This window comes from Artemia sp. Qi Xiang Cuo, unplaced genomic scaffold (genome assembly GCF_049724085.1).
Source record: "Artemia sp. Qi Xiang Cuo unplaced genomic scaffold, ASM4972408v1 HiC_scaffold_3330, whole genome shotgun sequence".
Lineage (NCBI taxonomy): Eukaryota > Metazoa > Arthropoda > Branchiopoda > Anostraca > Artemiidae > Artemia > Artemia sp. Qi Xiang Cuo.
In genome coordinates, this window is record NW_028300722.1 from 20924 (window position 1) to 43459 (window position 22536).

General features: G+C 32.5%; 1 protein-coding gene across 2 annotated transcripts; it reads left to right on the plus strand.

Moving 5' to 3' along the window:
• Positions 1 to 1569: 1569 nt before the first annotated feature.
• On the plus strand, positions 1570 to 12729 carry LOC148938410 (uncharacterized). Of its 2 annotated transcripts, none has more exons than XR_016143695.1 (3): positions 1570 to 1591; positions 9859 to 10330; positions 12440 to 12729. XR_016143695.1 is itself a non-coding variant. In XM_089107815.1 (3 exons), the coding sequence occupies exons 1-2, from the start codon at positions 7387 to 7389 to the stop codon at positions 10123 to 10125; spliced, it is 339 nt and encodes a 112-aa protein (XP_088963941.1). In that variant the 5' UTR covers positions 6676 to 7386; the 3' UTR covers positions 10126 to 10330; positions 12440 to 12729. The 2 variants fall into 2 exon arrangements, 1 of the variants encoding a protein (XP_088963941.1); XM_089107815.1 differs by lacking the exon at positions 1570 to 1591 and adding an exon at positions 6676 to 7458.
• The last annotated feature ends 9807 nt before the right edge of the window (positions 12730 to 22536 follow it).

The following is a 22536-nucleotide window of genomic DNA, read 5'->3' on the forward strand; positions in this document are numbered from 1 at the left end:
GAACACTTCTCCACACGCCCTCCCTGTCATTTACCGTCGCGTTAAGGTCTCCCAGAAGAGTGACGATTTCGTGGGGTGGGACTCTAGACAGGGTCGCTGAGAGCTCCGCAGAGAACCGATCCTTCACTTCCGCAGGACTAGGATTGGTGGGAGCATAGCATACAATAATTGTCCACTTTCCATGCTTGTGCTGGAGCTGAGCCATCAGTATTCTATCTGAAATTTGTTTATAGGCTCTCTTGGCTCTAGCGTTCAGCGCGAGGCCTACACAATTTGTCTTGCTTTTTGGGTCACCAGACCAGATCAGGTGATATCCTTCACCAATATCCTCGGACTCTCTTCCGACAAGGCAGGTTTCCGTAAGGCCAGCCACAGCTATATTGAAGAGTTTTAGCTCATAGGCAAGCATTGACTTAGCTTCAGAAAAGTTGAGTGTGAGTACGTTCCAGGTGTTGAGTCGTATTCCACCCTCGTCAATAAGGTTCATTCGATGGTCTGAAATCGTTCCAGGGACATGCTGGGGTCGTGGAAGGTAAAGGGAGGGTAGGTCATCCGAGGCAGTATCATCGTTTTTCGTTGCGGTAAAGTTTTCGGGTGGAGGGTTGCAGGCCCAACCGTCTCTAGGCCTGGGATCTAATTAGAGCTAGGACTTGCCTAGATACTGAAAGTCCCTGGGGTGGGCTCCACCCACCTTATAAGGTTGAGGCTGCCCATTAACATGGAGCGTTTAGTTAGGGAAAACCCCACATCCAGAGGCACGTGGTCAGCAGAAATAGTCTGCCTCATTCCGGACGAAATCCATCCGCCTCCAATAACTCCATCCGCTGAATCTGATAGTGTGATTTTAATTAAGATTTATTAAATTTTAAGAGGCGTTTCCTTCCTTTTTTTTAATTTGGCAAATTTGCCCAGGTTTGTGGTTTTTGATGGGTAATAGTAATCTTTTTGAATTTATATATCACCATAATAATTAAATTCTTTTTATGTATCTTTTGATATCCAATTTAGTTTTTGGTTACTATTGTGCCAAGTCAATCCTTACTTAGGCTACCCCTCGTTACCACGAAGAGTTTGAACGAGTTTCGTGTTGGTATCTTAAAAAAAATGATGCCAGGAATCAATAAAGCCGGATTGGTTTCCTTAAATTTGTCTGGCTTATTTGAGATTCACCATTTTCCAAATTTGTAATTGACACATCCACGCCGCCAGAAACTTCAAAGCAAACAGGTTCTATAAAAAACAAATTTTTCAGCACTCTGAATCGAATACACCCCATTTTTCTTCCTAAGTTAACTGTTCCCTATTTCACTGAAAAATATTCTTTATGTGAACTTTGATAATATCAATCATTTCCTTTTAACCTCTTAAAAACTAAGGAAAATATTGCAAACTTTGATGTCATGCATTATTAATTCTTTTAATCAGTGTTCGTGTTTTAAGATAAGTTTATTTAACAGAATTATTTCGGTTCCTATTTCCTGGAAAACTCGTCGGTAATTACATGGCTTTTGAAGTTTAAGCAGATATAAGAGAAGTTTCAATTTCTATTCACTCAGTATGATTCTTGGGTGCTAGTGAAGCGAATATTAAGGTAAAGAACATTAAATTAAAAACAAGTTTTTTTTAGGGAAAAAAAGAGTGAAGTTGAAACTTAAAACGAACAAAAATTATTGCTTCACTGCCTGTCTAATATATAGTGGCCGGCTTTTATCCCCTCCACCTTGGAAAATACTCCCCGTGGAAAATAAGGCTTTCCAAATCTGAGGATTTTATTTGAGTTTTATCTGTAGGGGGAAGGAATTTCGGTATTTGTGTATTATACGTGTCTTACTTAAGTGTACCCCGTGTAGAACTTAAGAACAACTCGGTTTCTTTGTTAGTTTCTTTCGGTGTAGCTCGATATAAGACAAAGTATAAATGGTACATATATAATTTTTGCTATATATTTGCACATAAGGGGGGGGGGGGTAGTAAAGTATTTGGACAGTTTTAAGTCCCGGAATTATTTAAAAACAATAAGAAATAACGGGATTAAAACTTAAGAAACAAACAACAATAACGGGAATTTTGATACCAATAGATACATCAATAGAATCAGATTATTATGCTGATTTCCAATATTTGATTTTCATTAAGTTTAGTCTTACTCATCAAAAAGTACTTGCCTCAGAAAATTAGCCTTATTTTAGAAAAAAGGGGTAAATAACCCTTAAAAGTCATAGGACTTTAATAAAACTCACACCATCAGATTAAGCGTATCAAAGAACCCTAGGATAGATGTTTCAAGCTCCTATCTGCAAAAATGTGGAATTTTGTATTTTTTGCTATAAGAAAGATCACGGATGCGTGTTTATCCTCATTTGTTAATTCGTGTATAACACGGATCTTTTTGTTTGTTTTTCCCAGGGGTGATTTTATCGATCTCACAGTCTTAGAATATTTTGAGAGGGCTCATCCGACCAGAAATTAAGTTCTAGTGCCCTTCTCAAGTGACCAGAAAAAATAGAGGGCAACTTAGCCCCCTCCCACGCTAATTTTTTTCCCGAAGTCACCTGATCAAAATTTGAGATAACCATTTTGCTCAGCATAGTCGAAAATCTAATAAATATATCTTTGAGGATGACTAAATCTCCCACAGTTCCCGGGGGAAGGGCTGCAAGTTATGAACTTTGCCCATTGTTTAGATATAGTATTGGTTAATGGGAAGTATACAGACGTTTCAGGAGGGATTTTCTTCTAGTGGGGGGGGGGGGTTCGGAGGACGGGGTTGCGGGGAGGATCTTTTCATCTGGGGTGCCGGATTTCCCAACTTTATTTAAAAAACGTTTTGAAATTAAAAAAAAACAGTTTTTTTTAACTGAAAGTAAGGAGCAACATTAAAACTTAAAATGAACAGAAACTATTACGTATAAATGAAACTCAGAGAGGAAAGAAACTAACAAAATGAAAAATAAAATAAAAAAGGGTTAAAAGACGAGCATTTTTTCAGCCAGTGGCGAACTATTAAGATGACAAAAAATAAGCAAATATTTCGACAAGAACCTCCACAAAGTCATCCTCTGTGCTAAACAAAAAAAAAGACAAAGAAAAAAAAAAACGAAAATCTAACCTTTCGAAGTTTACCCTACAAAGACAGAACAGACACTGAATAAAAACCAGGCAGGAATCAATGAAAAGAATTTACCAAGATGATTGAGCAAAAATCTTTTGCCTTGCAATAGTTTTAGCTGGTCTACATTTTCGGTTTTCATTAGATATGTAAATAGGTTCTTTTAAGTTATACCGGGTGAAAATATTGATTGAGTCCTTCAAAATTAAACTGTCGTAAAATGGTGGAATTCTTCCACCTTCTTTACGTTTCAACCTACATTTAGGCACACAATCTGACGGTCCGTTTAGTCAGAGAATGGGTTTCAAAACTTTAACATATATTTTAAAAGACCATAGATCCAGAAGATACGTCCTCCCTAGTAATAAAATACTTAATTTAAAATCCTTATTATATCAGATTTTGTCCTCAAGATTTTCATCAGATTTTACAAATCTCACATAGGTCTTTCAGACACATATACCATTTAGCAAAAACTTTTTTATTGGAAAAGATCTCAAAACTGAAATTTTAATAGTTTCAGTAACCAGGTATTTTCCTTCCTGGAGTTTTTCCTGGTCCGCATTTAGAAAATATACCCTCTAATATTTTTACATCCAAAGAGCTAAGTATTCTTTCAAAAAGACCAAAATTTGGAATGGACTAAACACACGTAAATACATCGGAAATTATTACGGGTGTGGAGTCTGCTATTTTTAGCTCTCGTGGTGAAGTTGAAAATCCAGACCTACTCAGAGGTGAAATTGTAAAGAGTATTTTTGATTATAGGTCATCTTTGTCACTTTCAACTCAATCAAAAGAAGAAATTAAAATCCTCCAAAACTTAAAAAAATGTAAAAATACAGTGATTACGAGAGCGGACAGGGGAAACACAGTTGTAATTTTGAATTCTGCATATTAAGAATTAAAAGATAACACCCTTTTAATAGATAATAATACTTACAAAGTAATTAAAATTGATCCCACGGGCAAATACACACAGCAGTTAAGAAAAGAACTAGGAATTTTAAAAGATACTAGATTAATTACCCCTCAAATGTACAGAAAATTTTACCCCAAAGGTCGTTCAGCCCCGAAGTTTTATGGTCTACCTAAAATCCATAAGAAAGATATTCCGTTACGTCCTATTGTTATAGCATGTTATTGTTCTCCAACTACGGGTATAGGAAGTTTCTTAGCCACCATTTTTAAGCCTCTTTTGATCATACAGAAATCCTATATAAAAAACTCCATAGATCTTGTTGAGAAGTTAAAAAATCAAAGTACAACAGAAAATACTATTTTATCTAGTTTCGATGCAGTTTCTATGTACACTTTATGCGATGTCCATAAATGTGAGCAGGCCTTACAAAGTAAATTAGAGGAAAATTCAGCTCGGTTAGATTACAAAACTTTGGAAATTGATACCATAATGACCCTTGTCCGTCTTTGCAACAGGTTCTCCTCGTTTTTTAAATTCCGAAACAAATTTTTCTTTCAAATAATGGGCTTATCTATGGGCACTGTCTTGTCTCCTTATTTGGCAAATTTTTACATGGATTTCATAGAACAGTCTGCTTTGAATAGTTTCCATTTAAAACACTCTATATAGTTTCATTTTGTTGATAATATCCTTTCTGTTTGGGAGCATGGACAAAATTCTCTAAGAAATTTTTTGGCACATTTGAACTGTTTTGATTCGAATCTCCAGTTCACAATGGAGCTCGAAGATTTAGGTAAGCTGCCTTTCTTGGATGTTTTGATTATAAAAACTACTCCCAGCCTTGAATTTTCTATATATAGAAAGCCGACTCATAATGATCGATATCTACATTTCTCTTCCCATCACCCTCTCTCTGTGAAAAGAGGGGTAATAATCTCTTTAGTCGACAGAGTTTTAAAAATTTGTTCCCGTAATTATATAAATTCTGAATTAAATTATGTCAAGAATATTCTTTTCTGCAATGGCTACCCAATCAAACTTATTGAAAATATCATAGATAGACGATTAAAAAAGATAAAAGAACAAAATAGGGAGCTTGTCCCCCTTGATTCAGTTACACCGGCAATTGAGAAAAAAACTTTCATCGCTTTACCATACATCCCGAAACTTGGCGATAAACTCGGAAAAATTTAAAAAAAAACATAATCTCTCTGTTTCTTTCAAAACCGAACAAAAATTTGAACACTTTTTCAACTTAGTAAAGGATAAAACTGACCCTGTATTGGGTAGTGGTGTCTACAGAATCCCGTGTTCTTGTGGGAAATTTTACATTGGTAGGACCCATCAACAACTAGGTGAACGTTTGCCTGAGCACAAAACTTCAATAGATAAGTCCCTGAGATTAAAAAATAACAATGACAAATTTGATTCGGCATTGGCTTCGCATATTTTCGTAAATCTGACCCATCTAGTTCTTTTTCGTTTCATTTGTCATGTATAGCCAGTGTGGTCTGAGAATGTATATTACGTGTATAAGGGGTTTCGCCCCCTAGTCAATACCTCGCTCTTTATGCTAAAGTTTTTTATTAATTTTAAAAGAGCTATTTATTCTAATTAACCGGCCTTTGTGATTCGAACCAAATTTGAACTTTAAAATTCGAATTAATTCAAATCTTGAATTCAAATTCGAACAAAACGAGCATTAATTCAATTTGAATTATTCGAGCGAATAATTCAAATTCGAACAAGACTTAAAACGAGCAGAAAATATTCCGTATATTAAAGGGACTGTCCCCTCCTCAACACCTCACTCTTTCCGCTAAAGTTTGACTCTAGTCTCAAAAACTTTATTTTTTAAAACAATAGAAAACTTTAGCGTAATGAGTGAGGCGTTGAGGAGGGAACAGCCTCTTTCATATACGGAATAGTTTCTGATCGTTTTTTTAGTTTTAATGTCGCTCCTTACTTTCTTTAATTTAATTTCTGAACGTTTTTGAATTAATGCAGCTTTGATTTTGGCTCACCGTACATGAATAATTAGAACAAAATTTGTATATTAGTTTCCTTTTTTTGGCTGAATGGCTTTCTCAAAATTTTGTTCTGACGTTTCTTACGAATTAACTTACGCAACAAACTTCTATATTAGCATGTTTTTATTACGTTTATTAGGGAGTTTGCCCCCTAGTCAATACCCCGCTCTTTACGCTATAGTTCGAATTTTGTTTGAATCAGAATTAAACATAAACTGAAAAAACAGAATTGAAATAGAAACGAAAAAAAAAACAGAAGTCGGTTACTCCTTTTCCGGTTTGGACCTCACGGGTCTAGTGCCATCATACTTACTTACTCTAAATTCTAACATATCTGTTCCTGATTATGGTTTCTTGTTTAAGTAGAAAGGAGCCAAATGCCCTCTCGTAGCTACTTGAGCAAAGCTTACAGTATTTATATTTTCCCTTGAAAGGTTCTTCTATAACCTAGCCGTGTCTAAAATATTAGAAAAGGAGCTCATCTCACGATAAAAAGTCTCTGGGGATCAAAATTAGCTATTCCCTGCCGTGGTAGGAGTAAGGTAAATAGGAAAGATGTGGGGCACAATTTTAACCTTTCATATTTTAATATGAAAGGTTCTTTTGTAACTTGATATTGAAATTTTGTCCAAAGTCTGAATTACAATCCAGTATTAAGCAGAAAAATTAAAAAAGCGGTAAACTATAAATTTACAGTTACTGATATTAAATTTCATCAGGGAGATATTCGATTTTCAGGGGGCTAGTACCCCACACAATATTTTGGTTTGGCCTGGCCACTATTTGAAAAATTATTATAAATCAAAGAAAAAAGTCTTTTAAACTAAATTAAGGAGCAACAGTAAAACCTAAAAGTAATCTAAATTATTCAGCATATCATGGGGTTGTCCCTTTGTTAACCTCTCGCATTTTACTCTAAGGTTTGAACTTGAAATCCTAATTCTATGCTTTATATGCTACGCTTTACTCCAATTATATCCAATTATATGCTATGCTTTACTCTCCGCCCTCCCCCTAATCCCCCCTAATATAGCCTAAATTTGTTTCTAAACTATTATTTTTTCATACTATTTTATTCTATTTCATTATTAACCAAACGTTACTTCTTCTGTGTGTAACATATTATGCAATAGTGCCCAAAATTGCTTTGAGCTTCACAACTTAGCTCAATCCCAATTTATAAGGTTTTAAAGATATGCAAATACATTTACTAAATTTTTGAAAAAAAATCTGACATAGCTTAAAATTCTACTCAAGTAATAGGAATTACATTTTCATAACTAAACCCAGAGAAAAAGAAAATGATAACTGAAAATTAAGGTGAAATGTTGTTTTGTCTAAATTTCAATACCTGTCATGTAGACAAATTTCAGGACCCTCTAGAGAGAGGAGTGGAGGTAGGTACTTCAAAATACCTTCTGGGGACATGCTTTACCCTATTGATCCATCCCTGGAAGTTTCATTTTCCTAACCTAATTCCTTTCCAAGATAGCCAATAGAATTTTTCACCTGACCAAAATACCAACTAAATACTCAAATAGAATGTAGCTACAATTTATTTTCTAATCCAGCCAAAGCAAATTGTCTGGTATAAAGTAGTTGCTTGACCAGTTTCTTGTATCATGCTCGCATCATTCGCGGTTGAAAATCTCAGTTTATTATAGGCTATAACCGATAAGTAGGCCTAACCCTTTTTCTTTATTTAGTAAGTATTGCATTAGAAAAAATGTTAGAGTCAATACTGTAAAATGAGTAAATTACCCGTGATAATATTTGACTAATATAGTGGCTTAGGTTAACGTTTCCCAATAATTGAAGATTTCGTTATTTCGTAATATTGAAGATAATGATTAAGCTGGTTTTACCTCTGTAGACCTCTGCAGGCCCATGCAGATCAGGCAGGACTTTAAGCAGTAGACCTGCCTTTCCACAATTGGGAAACATTCATGGTTTTTACCACGAATCTCTACTTTTCATCAGCTTCAAGGTTTCAAACAGTTCGTTGTAACGAACTGTAAGTACGGAGCGACCCGGCTCCATTGAAACTGAAATTTCAAAAAACTCAATTTTGATACTAATAGATACATCAAAAGAACATATTTTAATGCTGATTTAAAATATATAAGTTTCATCAAGTTTTGTTTTACCCATCAAAGGTTACGTTCCTGAAAAAATTTGCCTGATTTTCCAAAAAAGGAGGAAACTGAAAATCGCACCATCAGATCCAGCATATCAGAGAACCCGACTGTAGAGGTTTCAAGCGCCTATCTGCAAAAATGTGGAATTTTGTATTTTTGCAAGAAGAAAGATCACGGATGCATGTTTATTTGTTTGTTGTTTTTTTCCCCAGGGGTGATCGTATCGACCCAGTGGTCCTAGAATATTGTGGGAGGGCTCATTAGAACGAAAGTTGAAATTTCTAGTGCCCTTTTGGATGTTTACTAGGCCCCCTCCCACGCTAATTTTTCCCCAAAGTGACCCGATCAAAACTTTGAGATAGCCATTTTGTTCAGCATGGTCGAAAAATAAGTCTTTTAGGATGACTTAATCCCCCAGTCCTCGGGGGGAGGGCTGAAAGTTATGAACTTTACCCAATGTTTACATATAGTAATGGTTATTGGGAAGTATACAGACATTTTCAGAGGGAATTTTTTCTGGTTGAGGGGGGGAGGGGGGGTCGGGGTTTATGCGGGAGGATGTTCACATGGAGGAAGGGACATCGCTATGAAGGGGGCGCCGGATTTCCCAGCATCATTTAAAAAAACGATCAGAAATTAAATAAAAAAGAAAAGGTTTTCAACTGAAAGTAAGGAGCAACATCAAAACTTAAAACGAATAACGCCTCGCTCTTTAAGCTAAAGTTGTTTATTGTTTTAAAAAATAGAGTAGTTGTGAGAAAGAGTTAACTTTAGCGTAAAGAGCGAGGTGTAGAGGAGGGGACAGCCCCTTTCATATACGGATTAATTTCTATTCGTTTTAAGTTTTGATGTTGCTCCTTACTTTCAGTTGAAAAACTTGTTTTTTTTTATTTAATTATTGAGGAAAAAATTAGAATACAGACACTGATTCAGGTTGGCTGCTTTACAAGTTTCAGCAAATGACTTCTGGTTCTGAAACTAGGATCAACAACAGTACACAATACAGGGGGAGTCTTGAATTTCATCGGTTGATAGGTTAGGATGACATCATCTCTTCTTCTTCTGAGAATAATTGTTGAGATTTTCAATTTAATACGCGCTCTCATTCAATCGCCTGACATTCTGTTCATCAAGGGTTTTATATTAAGTCTATCTGTATTAGAACACAACTATACGCTTATGAAGGTGGGTGAATTCCCTCCACAGAAAGTCCAAAAGAGCTCCCTCCTATTATTGAAAACAGTGGTTCAAAAATAGTTTTCTCCTAGCTAGCCCGCTCCCTCCGAGTAATCTGATACCCCAAAGCCTAGGACTCTGTGATTTGAAGATATTTTAACATTGGTTGTTGTGGAATATTGATTAAATTATTTTAATTCTAAGCAGAAGGGGCTTCTGCTTTAACCTTAAAAAAATCATACAAAAGTAAAAAAAAACAAAAAAACAAAAAAATAGTAAATAACTTCATTTGTTCCTTAATAAGTGTTTTTAACAATGCATTTCTACTAAACATCCAGGGAAGGTAGAAAAATCGAGTTTCAATGGGATTCAAGCCACTGAGGTTGAACCTGATTCTTAAATTATATATTTTATTTCTATTTTAGATTATTTTAGACTAGTTTTTTTTAGATTTTTGTATTTTAAGTTGGATTTCATTCTCAGGTATGTGATGAAAACCAGATAGAGATAGTTGACCTCTCTTATTTGCCATGCTTACGAAGTCTTACAAAGCCAATCACTTATCCTCCAAAGTCTTCAGTTTGTCATCGCAATTTTGTTAGTAAAATGGTTGTAGACATCAAGCAACCGAGTACTTCAGGGGGGTATAGGAGACTTTCAGACAAGGAAGTAGAAGAAAAATCCTACGAATCGAGTGGAATAGTGTCCGGACTTTCAATTACCAAAACAAACCTGATGAAACAAATTTAGCTTCAGAGTCTCAGAACGGAACAGTTCGAAACCGATCTATAACTCATTCGAGGACTCGACAGACTATCAGTCTATCAGTTTTGAGTCCAAGGACTAGAAAATCTGTCCGAAATTAACGCGCATCTCGTACTGATTCAAGCTCGAGAAGACCTCCAGCCAGAATGGTCAGGCCCGAATCAGCTGTGCCAGTAGTAAACATAGACAAGTGAGTAAATGCTTCATTTTATACCTGCTTTCTTTACTATTAGGCTTTGGCTGTTAATTCATTAGGTGAATATTACAGATAATGATAGACAAAAGCATTGAAATGCATAGAGAGCATTAATGGCCATCAGGTTAATCTATTAAGAATCAGGTTAATCTCTTAAGAATGATAGTCAAGGCCGTTTCTAGGGCAGGGTTTGGGGGATTGAATGAATGAAACACGACTTTTGAAACACGAAGTTCTAATTTTGTTTGAATCCGAATTAAACATAAACGGAAAAAAGCAGAAGTTAAATAGAAACGAAAAAAAAAACAACAGCAAGTCGGTTACTCCTTTTCTGTCGGTTACTCCTTTTGCTGTAACATTGAAGATATTTTTAAGAAAGCAGTATCAAAAGCAATTAATATTAAATGTTTTCTCGTTTGTTACAACTCGCGGCTAGTTGTATTCCGTCTTCACTCGAGAAAAAGAATTTAAATGGAACCCAATGAAGGTAATATCAAAGAGCAAGGACGAAAGCATACCCTTTCTAGTTATGGTGAAGTGTCAAAGGGGAGGAGAAATAGTGACGAAAAAAAAGTGAAAAAATTCAAACTTTAGCGTAAAGAGCGAGGTATTGAGGAGGGGACAGCCCCTTTCATATACGAAATAATTTCTGTTCGTATTAAGTTTTAATGTCGCTTCTTACTTTCAGTTAAAAAAAACTAGTTTTTTTTATTTAATTTCTGAACGTTTTTGAATTATTGCTGCTTTGATTTTGGCTCGTGGTACATGAATAATTAAAGCGAAACTTTTCTGGCTATTTTACTTCTTTGAATAGAAATCAGTATGAAAAGACATTTAATTGCGTAAAAAGCAAAATACTGATAATTGTAAAAATATTTGTTTATATTTTAACAAGGGATTACAGAAATTCAAAAACCTAAAAAAAAAAGTTTGAAGCCTAGTCGTACATATCGTTGTTAGAAATTGGAGTAGCTTCAATAATAAAATTTATTTGTCAATCAATAATAAAATATATTACAAAAATATTTGTATATATTTTAACAAGCAATTACAACAATTCAAAAACCTTGAAAAATAAAACCAAAGTTTGAAGCTTAGTAGAAATCATTGTTAGAAAACAGACATACTTTGATAATCAAATATCTTTGAAAAGACACAGCATTGAAAGACATTAAATTGCGTTAAGAGCAAAACACTGGTAATTGCAAAAATATTTGTACATATTTTAACAAAAGATAACAGCAATTGAAAAAACATTACAAAAGAAAACCAAAACTTTTAAGATTATTCAGAAAGTTTTTTGTGATTAAAACACTAATATATTTTCTTATAAGCCAAATTGGTTTTTCAGACTTGAAAAAAAAACTTGAAAATTATTAAAGTTCAGTTCAAAATCGCACAAGATATTTTATCCAATTAAAAACTTTTTAAGGTGCATGAGCAATATTTTTATGTTTTTATTAAAACTAAATAAATTAGGAAAAATTTTAGAAATAGCTTTTTTTTGTAAGATAATATCAACTCGCTACGTCATTAAGCTTACAGGTTTTAACGCAACCAGTTATTATATGTCAGTAGGAAGGGCCAAAAAACGAAAAAATTCAATTATTATAAATGATTATTCGCTGTTTTGACATGTATTGCAAAGTACCGGGTTCAAACCTTTTCAGTGGTTGTCGCCACCGCTTTTGCCAAGGTTGCATAATCGAGATAGTTGATGTTTATTATGAGGCATGAGGCAATGATGTCTGTTATATAGACAGACCGTTTATACGGCTGGTAAATATCTAATTGCCAGAACAAGCAGGTCACCATCAAGTTATGGGCTTCCATTAGTAAAAGATACGGTTGTTAAATTTCTGATTGCAAGATCATGCAGAAAATTATCAAGTTATTAATGTGCTGGAGCTCCGGCTATTAAAAAAGAAACTCTAGGTACTGCCGATATTTTTAAAACTTGAATTTTACCGTGGGCACCCAAACATGAAACTGAATGTTAATCGAATTTCTCATACCTACGTCTTACATCTCTGTTGAAAATCTTTGAACTTGGTGAATTTATATCACATTTATATAAATTTGTTTTCTTTGTTTCCATTTCAGATGCCACCTGCCCACCGACCCAACTCTCCATCTGCCCGTAGTCTATTTGTTAGTTATTTTCGTGATTTGAGTTATAGAAGACGTCAGTTAAACACAATCACAGGAAATAATAGCATAGACTACTTGGAACTACTAAAATTCACTGGACACAATCACTGGCTATAATAGCATAGACTACCTGGAACTACCGAAATTCACTTAAAAATCCTTAAAATTTGCTTCACAAAAACAAGAATCAGCTCCACCTATACTTTTTGTAGATCGCTTTTTAGTAAATATATTAACATTTTGGAAAATTGTATGCGTAGCAACTTATGGGTTGTGAAGACAATTAAGAAATTTAAGGATTGTTCAGGCTGACTTTTTGGTTTGAAGCTTTTTTCTAATAATGTTTTTTTTTGGAAGATTTTTAGACATACCACCTCACTCGATATAGATGTTGGTTGAAATGTATATTATTTGATGATCATCTTTTAAAATTTAATATATAATAAAATGGGAAAAAACTGTTTTTTGTATCAACTATAAAGTTGTATTCCTAAGTCACTGGAGCTAGGGAATCCAAACACATAATAGATATTTAAAAAAAAACATCTGTCCCCCGAATAAAGGCCATTTTGTTCTTCCATGCGTCATGGGACAACTTACCTCAGCAAGTTCTTGGGACAAGAGGGTCATAGCGTATGAAAAAATGATTCATCGACAAGGTTCATACGAAAATCTTAGTTTTGACTTTTTGAACTTGATATTGAAATTCCTTGTTGCAAAGATTATTTTGAAACTTTGAATTGCTTTATCAATAACATTATTTTATTTTCATGCACCTGTATTTTAAAATTGTTATTTAGGGGAAGCTTTTGGACCAAAATCGAATACCAACGAAAATAGTAATTCTATCCAAGACAAAAAAAACTGAATCAATATTTTGAACTAAATCAAACAATTAAAGTAGACCGATGTAAAATTTGTCTTATTCCATTTAGCATTCCAGATTTTTGTCTACTTCAATATTAAAGCTAACTTGCTGACTCAGAGACGTCAGTTCATGGAAGTCAGTAGAGTTAAACGGTGTATGGGCAAATACGTATGTTGAAAATACATTTTCACTGTTCGCCTAAAAAAATGAGTAGCTATCTTAAGATGCAGGTTCTGTTTTTCCCATTTTACTCACATGAGTTTGTTACGTGATAGTTTTAGCAATGGCTAAAACTGCCGCTCTTAGCAGCAATAGGTGTTGACTTGAAAAACGTATCCTCCACAAAAATGTTTTTGAAAAACGTAACATATATGTTGGTTTCTGACTGGTAAAAGTACGGGTGATCCCCATTATGTTTCTAGAGTAAATCGTAGGTCGACGCACTCGGTTTAACACTGAGTTAATTATTGGAACAGGACGCTCCGGTTGTGTAGGACAGTATAACTTTGGTAACTCAAAAACGTGCTATGATACGCACATCAATAATAAACACTCCTTCTCTTTAATGCGTACTTTCAACTATAAGATAGAAAGTCTACCACTGACAAGCGATAAAAATTGATATACTATATGACAATAAATAACTTGTAGTATTAATCAAATCGAAATGCTAAAAGTCGAAGAGTGGGACGTAGCAGATACATCAGACACTAGAAGTGGGAGTAATAGAACGACGCTTATTTTGAAAGATTGTCTAAATGACTTAAAAACTGTCTAAAATCAACGCTTTTAACATTTGTTTATAAAACATAGATTTTTATTATTAGTGAAAATCTTTTAGCGTGCGAAGCAATTGCAGAAAGAACTTCGCTAATTAGGGAAATGACAGCGCCAATTAAGGAACTTCTAGGCTTAGTCATGTATGCCACCTTGGGACAAAGGCCCAATTTTGGGCGTGTGATTCTATTCTTCAATTGATTGCGTTCGTAATATTATGTTAAATATGAATTAAAATCGAAAAAAAATTGCCAAAAAATTAAAAAAAACGAGAAGATTGGTGTTTACACTTTACACCAAGAGCACAATAACAAAACGGATATATAAATGTCCACAGTGAGAAATGAAGCAAATAATAAGGGGAGTAAACTGATATTCATAATAAAAAGGGGAGAAAACTGATATTCATAATGTCCACATCTCACAATAAAAAAAAAAAATCTCTTTCGAAAGGTTCCTTTGAAACCCTCAAAAAGAGCACTCGATGAATCCATTACTTAGATTTTAATTTCGAACATATGATTTAGATATACTGCTGTAGAGCCTCAATAGCTAAAATTTTGTTCCAGCGAAGTTTTGATAACCCAAATTTTTTGTAGTGAGTTTTTAGACCTAGAAGTATAGTCCTAGACATAGGATTACCTAGGTTAATCACGGGTAACTTTGACCGGGTTATAAAGATGTGTAAAAGTGTATAGTGACCAACAAATTTTATAGAGAAATTACAGGAATGAATAGAAATAGGTAAAAATGCTGCATTTTGTTAGAAGACTTCGATCCCATACTTCGATGCCCAGATCGGTACAAATAGGGATAGATTTCACCCTAGCTTACGTTTAGGGGAGGAAAAAGTAAAAGTAATACACTGCCACAACTATATCGATGTTTTGTAAGGTTTTTGGTCAATCAAATGGCCCATAAGCTAGGGTGATATTTGCTTAATAGTAAACCGGATAAGCATATTAACTATTAGTGTTAATTAGTCATTATTCAGTTGTTGTGGATCGAAACATTGGTTTTCGGTTATTACCAGGGCACCCTCAAATAGGGGTGAAGGTCATAAGAAGAATTTAAAGAAATTTCGAATTTCGTTCGATGGTGTAAAGAGTGAAAGTGAAAACAAAAGAGTTTAGAGTTCTACTTTAGAGCGTTAGCTTAGAGTTTTACTTAGAGTTGAAGTTTAGTTTAGTTATAGTTAAGGGTTTAGAGATTTTAGCTTGGAGTCTTAGCTTAGTGTTTTAGTTAGAGTTCTAGTTTAGTTTAGTTTTAGTTAAGAGTATAGAGTTTTACCTTAGAGTCTTAGCTTAGAGTTTTAGTTAGAGTTCTAGTTTAGTACAGTTTTAGTTAAGAATTTAGAGATTTATCTTAGAGTCTTAGCTTAAAGTTTTTGTTAGAATTCTAGTTTAGTTTAGTTTTAGTTAAGAGTTTGGTGTTTTACCTTTGAGTCTTAGCTTAGAGTTTTTGCTAGAGTTCTAGTTTAGTTTAGTTTTAGTTAAGAGTTTAGAGTTTTACCTTAAAACCTTAGCTTAGAGTTTTTGTTAGAGTTGAAGTTTAGTTTAGTTATAGTTAAGAATTTAGAGTTTTAGCTTAGAGTCATAGCTTAGAGTTTTTGTCAAAGTTATAGTTTAGTTAAGTTATATATTTAAGAGTTAAGAATTTTAGCTTAGAGTCATAGCTTAGAGTTTTTGTTAGAGTTCTAGTTTAGTTTAGTTTTAGTTAAGAGTTTGGTGTTTTACCTTCGAGTCTTAGCTTAGAGTTTTTGTTAGAGTTATAGTTTAGTTTAGTTTTAGTTAAGAGTTTAGAGTTTTACCTTAGAGTCTTAGCTTAGAGTTTTTATTAGAGGTGAAGTTTAGTTTAAATATAGTTAAGAGTTTAGAGTTTTAGATTAGAGTCTTAGCTTAGAGTTTATGTTAGAGTTATAGTATAGTTTAGTTATAGTTTAGAATTTTTAGAGAGTTTTGTTGAAGTTCTAGTTTAGTTTAGTTTTAGTTAAGAGTTTAGAGTTTTAGCTTATACTCTTAGCATAGAGTTTTTATTAGAGGTGAAGTTTAGTTTAAATATAGTTAAGAGTTTAGAGTTTTAGCTTAGAGTCTTAGCATAAAGTTTTTGTTAGAGCTCTACTTTAGTTTAGTTATAGTTAAGAGTTTGGAGTTTTACCTTAGAGACTTAGCTTAGAGTTTTAGTTTAGTTTAGTTTTAGTTAAGAGTTTTGGAGTTTTAGCTTAGAGTCTTAGCTTAGAGTTTTTGTTAGAGTTCTAGTTTAGTTTAGTTTTAGGTAAGAGTTTAGAGTTTTAGCTTAGAGTTTTTGTTGAAGTTCTATTTTAGTTTAGTTTTAGTTAACAGTTTAGAGTTTTACCTTACAGTCTTAGCTTAGAGTTTTTATTAGAGGTGAAGTTTAGTTTAAATATAGTTAAGAGTTTAGAGTTTTAGCTTAGAGGCTTAGCTTAGAGTTTTAGTTATAGTTATAGTTTAGTTTAGTTATAGTTAACAGTTTGGAGTTTTACATTAGAGACTTAGCTTAGAGTTTTTATTAGAGGTGAAGTTTAGTTTAAATATAGTTAAGAGTTTAGAGTTTTAGCTTAGAGTCTTAGCTTAGAGTTTTTGTTAGAGTTCTATTTTAGTTTAGTTATAGTTAAGAGTTTGGAGTTTTACCTTAGAGACTTAGCTTAGAGTTTTAGTTTAGTTTAGTTTTAGTTAAGAGTTTTGGAGTTGTAGCTTAGAGTCTTAGCATAGAGTTTTTGTTAGAGTTCTAGTTTGGTTTAGTTATAGTTAAGAGTTTAGAGTTTTAGCTTAGAGTCATAGCTTAGAGTTATTGTTAGAGTTCTAGTTTAGTTATAGTTAAGAGTTTAGAGTTGTTAGCTTAGAGTCTTAGCTTAGAGTTTGTGTTAGAGTTCTAGTTTAGTTTAGTTTTAGTTAAAAGTTTAGAGTTTTACCTTAGAGTGTCAGCATAGAGTTTAGTTAGAGTTCTAGTATAGTTTAGTTTTAGTTAAGAGTTTAGAGTTTTAGCTTAGAGTCTTAGCTTAGAGCTTTAGTTAGAGTTTTAGTTTAGTTTATTTTTAGTTAAGAGTTTAGAGTTTTTTAGCTTAGAGTCTTAGCTTAGAGTTTTTGTTAGAGTTTTAGTTTAGTTTAGTTTTAGTTAAGAGTTTGGAGTTTTAGCTTAGAGTCTTAGCTTAGAGTTTTTGTTAGAGTTCTAGTTTAGTTTAGCAATAGTTAAGAGTTTTAGCCTAGAGTCTTAGCTTAGAGTTTTTGTTAGAGTTGAAGTTTAGTTTAGTAATAGTTAAGAATTTTACCATAGAGTCTTAGCTTAGAGTTTTTGTTAGAGTTGAAATTTAGTTTAGTTATAGTTAAGAATTTAGAGTTTTTAGCTTAGAGTCTCGCCTTAGAGTTTTTGTTAGAGTTCTAGTTTAGTTTAGTTATAGTTAAGAGTTTAGAATTTGAGCTTAGACCTAATGTTTTAATTAGAGTTTTAGTTTAGTTTAGTTTTAGTTAAGAGTCTAGAGTTTTTTAGCTTAGAGTCTTAGCTTAGAGTTTTTGTTAGAGTTCTAGTTTAGTTTAGTTTTAGTTAAGAGTTTAGAGTTTTAGCTTAGAGTATTAGCTTAGAGTTTTTGTTAGAGTTGTAGTTTAGTTTAGTTTTAGTTAAGAGTTTAGAGTTTTACCATAGAGTCTTAGCTTAGAGTTTTTGTTAGAGTTTAAGTTTAGTTTAGTTATAGTTAAGAATTTAGAGTTTTTAGCTTAGAGTCTTAGCTTATAGTTTTTGTTAGAGTTCTAGTTTAGTTTAGTTTTAGTTAAGAGGTTAGAGTTTTAGCTTAAAGTCTTAGCTTAGAGTTTTTGTTAAATTTCTATTTTAGTTTAGTTTCAGGTAATAGTTGGAAGTTTTACCCGTGAGTTATATCTTAGATTTTTTGTTAGAATTGAAGTTTCGTTTAGTAATAGTTTATAATTTAAAGTCTTAGCTTAGAATCATAAATTATAGTTTTCGTTAGATCTCTATTTTAGTTTAGTTAAGAATTTAGAGTTTTACCATAAAGTCTTAGCTTAGAGTTATAGTTAAAGTTGAAGTTTAGTTTAGTTATAGTTAAGAATTTAGAGTTTTAGCTTAGAGTCATAGCTTAGAGTTTTACTTAAAGTTGTAGTTTGGTTAAGTTTTAGTTAAGAGTTTAGAGTTTTAGCTTAGAGTCATAGCTTAGATTTTTTGTTAGAGTTCTAGTTTAGTTTAGTTTTAGTTAAGAGTTTAGAGTTTCTAGCTTAGAGTCTTAGCTTAGAGTTTTTGTTAGAGTTCTAGTTTAGTTTAGTTTTAGTTAACATTTTAGAGTTTTACCTTAGAGTCTTATCTTAGAGTTTAGTTAGAGTTGAAGTTTAGTTTAGCTATAGTTAAGAGCTTGGAGTTTTAGCTTTGAGTCTTAGCTTAAAGTTTTAGTTAGGGTTGAAGTTTAGTTTAGTTATAGTTAAGAGTTTAGAGTTTTAGCTTAGAGTCATAGCTTAGAGTTTTTTGTTAGAGTTCTAGTTTAGTTAAGAGTTTTAGTTTAGAGTTTAGAGTCTTAGAGTTTTAGTTAGAGTTTTAGTTAAAGTTGTAGTTTAGTTAAGTTTTAGTTAAAAGTTTAGAGTTTTAGCATAGAGTCTTAGCTTAGAGTCTTAGTTTAGAGTTTTTGTTGAAGTTCTAGTTTAGTTTAGTTTTAGTTTAGAGTTCTATCTTAGAGTCTTAGCTTAGAGTTTTACTAAGAGTTGAAGTTTAGTTTAGTTATAGTTAAAGGTTTAGAGTTTTAGCTTGGAGTCTTAGCTTATAGTTTTAGTTGGAGTTCTAGTTTAATTTAGTTTTAGTTAAGAGTTTAGAGTTTTACCTTAGAGTTTTAGTTAAAGTTCTAGTTTAGTACAATTTTAGTTAAGAGTTTAGAGTTTTATCTTGGAGTCTTAGCTTAGAGTTTTTGTTTAAGTTCTACTTTAGTTTAGTTTTAGCTAAGAGTTTAGAGTTTTACCTTAGAGTCTTAGCTTAGAGTTTTAGTTAGAGTTCTAGTTTAGTTTAGTTTTAGTTAAGAGTTTTGATTTTTACATTAAAGTCTTAGCTTAGAGTTTTAGTTAGGGTTGAAGTTTGGTGTACTTTAGTTATAGTTAAGAGTCTAGAGTTTTACCTTAGAGTCTTAGCTTAAAGTTTTAGTTCTAGTTTAGTTATAGTTAAGAGTTTAGAGTTTAGCTTAGAGTCACAGCTTAGAGTTTTAGTTCTAGTTTAGTTTAGTTATAGTTAAGAGTTTAGAGTTTTAGCTTAGAGTCATAGCTTAGAGTTTTAGTTAGGGTTGAAGTTTGGTTTAGTTTTAGTTAAGAGTTTAGAGTTTTACCTTAGAGTCTTAGCTTAGAGTTTTAGTTAGAGTTCTGGCATAGTATATTAAGAGTTTTGAGTTTTATTTTGTAGTCTTAGCTCAGAGTTTTAATTATAGTTATAGTTTAGTTTAGTTTTAGTTAAGAGTTTAGAGTTTTACCTTTGAGTCTTAGCTTTGAGTTTTATTTAGAGTTCTAGTTTAGTTTATTTTTAGTTAAGAGCCTAGAGTCTTAGCTTAGAGTTTAGTTAGAGTTGAAGTTTAAGTTTAGCTTTAGTTATGAGTTTGGAGTTTTACCTTAAAGTCTTAGCTTAGAGTTTTTGTTGAAGTTCTAGTTTAGTTTTAGTTAAGAGTTTAGAGTTTTATCTTAGAGTCTTGGCTTAGAGTTTTTGTTGAAGTTCTAGTTTAGTTTAGTTAAGAGTTTAGAGTTCTACTTTAGAGTGTTAGCTTAGAGTTTTACTTAGAGTTGAAGTTTAGTTTAGTTATAGTTAAGGGTTTAGAGTTTTAGAGTTTTAGCTTGGAGTCTTAGCTTAGTGTTTTAGTTAGAGTTCTAGTTTAGTTTAGTTTTAGTTAAGAGTATAGAGTTTTACCTTAGAGTCTAAGCTTAGAGTTTTAGTTAGAGTTCTAGTTTAGTACAGTCTTAGTTAAGAATTTAGAGTTTTATCTTGGATTCTTAGCTTAGGGTTTCAGTTAGAGTTCTAGTTTAGTTAATTTTAGTTAAGAGTTTAGAGTTTTACTTTAAAGTCTTAGCTTACAGTTTTAGTTAGAGTTGAAGTTTAGTTTAGTTATAGTTAAGAATTTAGAGTTTTACCTTAAAGTCTAAGCTTAGAGTTTTAGTTAGGGTTGAAGTTTCGTTTAGTTTAGTTATAGTTAAGAGTTTATAGTTTTAGCTTAGAGTCTTAGTTAGAGTTTTTGTTTAGTTTAGTTTTAGTTAAGAGTTTTAGCTTAGAGTTTTAGCCTAGAATCTTAGCTTAGAGATTTAGTTAGAGTTGAAGTTTAGTCTAAACTAGCATAACCACAAAATTCCACAATATTACATAGAAATACCAAAACCATAGGTTAGATTAGGTTAGGTTAGAGGTTAGGTTTCTCCATGTTTAAGTTAGGTTAGATTAGGTGAGCTTATCATGAGAGGTTAGGTTAGTTTAGTTTAGATTAGCTTAGGTTAGCTTAGGTTAAGTGGTGCGCGTCACTTAACCTAACCTAATCTAATCTAACCTAACCTCTCATGGTAAGCCAACCTAATCTAACCTAACTTAAATGTGGATAAGCCTAACCTCTAACCTAACCAACTCTAACCTATTTTTTTTGTATTTCCATGCAATATTGTGGGATTTTGGGGTTCAGCTAGTTTAGACTAAACTTCAACTCTTAATAAATCTCTAAGCTAAGAATCTAGGATATAAATCTAAGCTAAAACTCTTAACTATAACTAAACTAAACAAGAACTTCAACCCTAACTAAAACTCTAAGCTAAGACTCCAAGCTAAAACTCTAAACTCTTAACTATAACTGTACTAAACTAGAACTCTAACTAAAACTCTAGGTTAAAACTCTAAACTCTTAACTAAAACTAAACTGAACTAGAACTCTAACTAAAACTCTAAGCTAAGACTCCAATCTAAAACTCTAAACCCTTAACTATAACTAAACTAAACTTCAACTCTAAGTAAAACTCTAAGCTAAAACTCTAAGGTAGAACTCTAAACTCTTAACTAAACTAAACTAGAACTTCAACAAAAACTCTAAGCTAAGGTTCTAAGATAAAACTCTAAACTCTTAACTAAAACTAAACTAGAACTTCAACAAAAACTCTAAGCTAAGACTCTAAGGTAAAACTCCAAACTCATAGCTATAGCTAAACTTAAACTTCAACTCTAACTAAACTCTAAGCTAAGACTCTAGGCTCTTAACTAAAAATAAAATAAACTAGAACTCTAAATAAATCTCTAAGCTAAGACTCTAAGGTAAGACTCTAAACTCTCAACTAAAACTAAACTAAACTAGAACTCTAACTAAAACTCTAAGCTAAGACTCCAGGATAAAACTCAAAACTCTTAACTAAAACTAAACTAAACTAAAACTCTAACTAAAACTCTAAGCTATGACTCTAAGCTGAAACTCTAAACTCTTAACTATAACTAAACTAAACTAGAACTAAAACTCTAAGCTAAGACTGGAAGATAAAACTCTAAACTCTTAACTAAAACTAAACTAATCTAGAACTCTAACAAAAAACTCTAAGCTAAGACTCTAAGGTAAAACTCTAGACTCTTAACTATAACTAAAGTAAACTAAACTTCAACCCGAACTAAAACTCTAAGCTAAGACTTAAATGTAAAAATCAAAACTCTTAACTAAAACTAAACTAAACTAGAACTCTAACTAAAGCTCTAAGCTATGACTCTAAGGTAGAACTCTAAACTCTTAGCTAAAACTAAACTAAAGCAGAACTCTAACAAAAACTCTAAGCTAAGATTCCAAGATAAAACTCTTAACTAAAACTGTACTAAACTAGAACTCTAACTAAAACTCTAAGCTAAGACTCTAAGGTAAAACTCTAAACTCTTAACTAAAACTAAATTAAACTAGAATTCTAACTAAAACTCTAAGCTCAGACTCCAAGCTAAAACTCTAAACCTTTAACTATAACTAAACTAAACTTCAACTTTTAGTGAAACTCTAAGCTAAGACTCTAAGGTAGAACTCTAAAATAAAACTAAACTAAACTAGAACTTAAACAAAAACTCTAAACTAAGACTCTAAGCTAAGACTCTAAGCTAAAACTCTTAACTAAAACTTAACTAAACTACAACTTTAACTAAAACTCTAACTAAAACTCTAAGACTCTAAACTAAAACTCTAAACTAAAACTCTTAACTAAACTAGAACTCTAAAAAAAACTCTAAGCTATGACTCTAAGCTAAAACTCTAAACTCTTAACTATAACTAAACTAAACTTCAACTCTAACTAAAACTCTAAGCTAAGACTCAAAGCTAAAACTCCAAACTCCTAACTATAGCTAAACTAAACTTCAACTCTAACGAAACTCTAAGCTAAGACTCTAAGTTAAAACTCTAAACTCTTAACTAAAA

Excerpts from the sequence above, each read along its gene's own strand:
- LOC148938410 (XM_089107815.1), top strand. The coding sequence starts at position 7,387 with ATGTTGTTTTGTCTAAATTTCAATACCTGTCATGTAGACAAATTTCAG. Across the intron at positions 7,459-9,858 it reads CTCTAGAGAGAGGAGTGGAG|GTATGTGATGAAAACCAGAT; the intron begins GTAGGTACTTCA and ends TTTCATTCTCAG.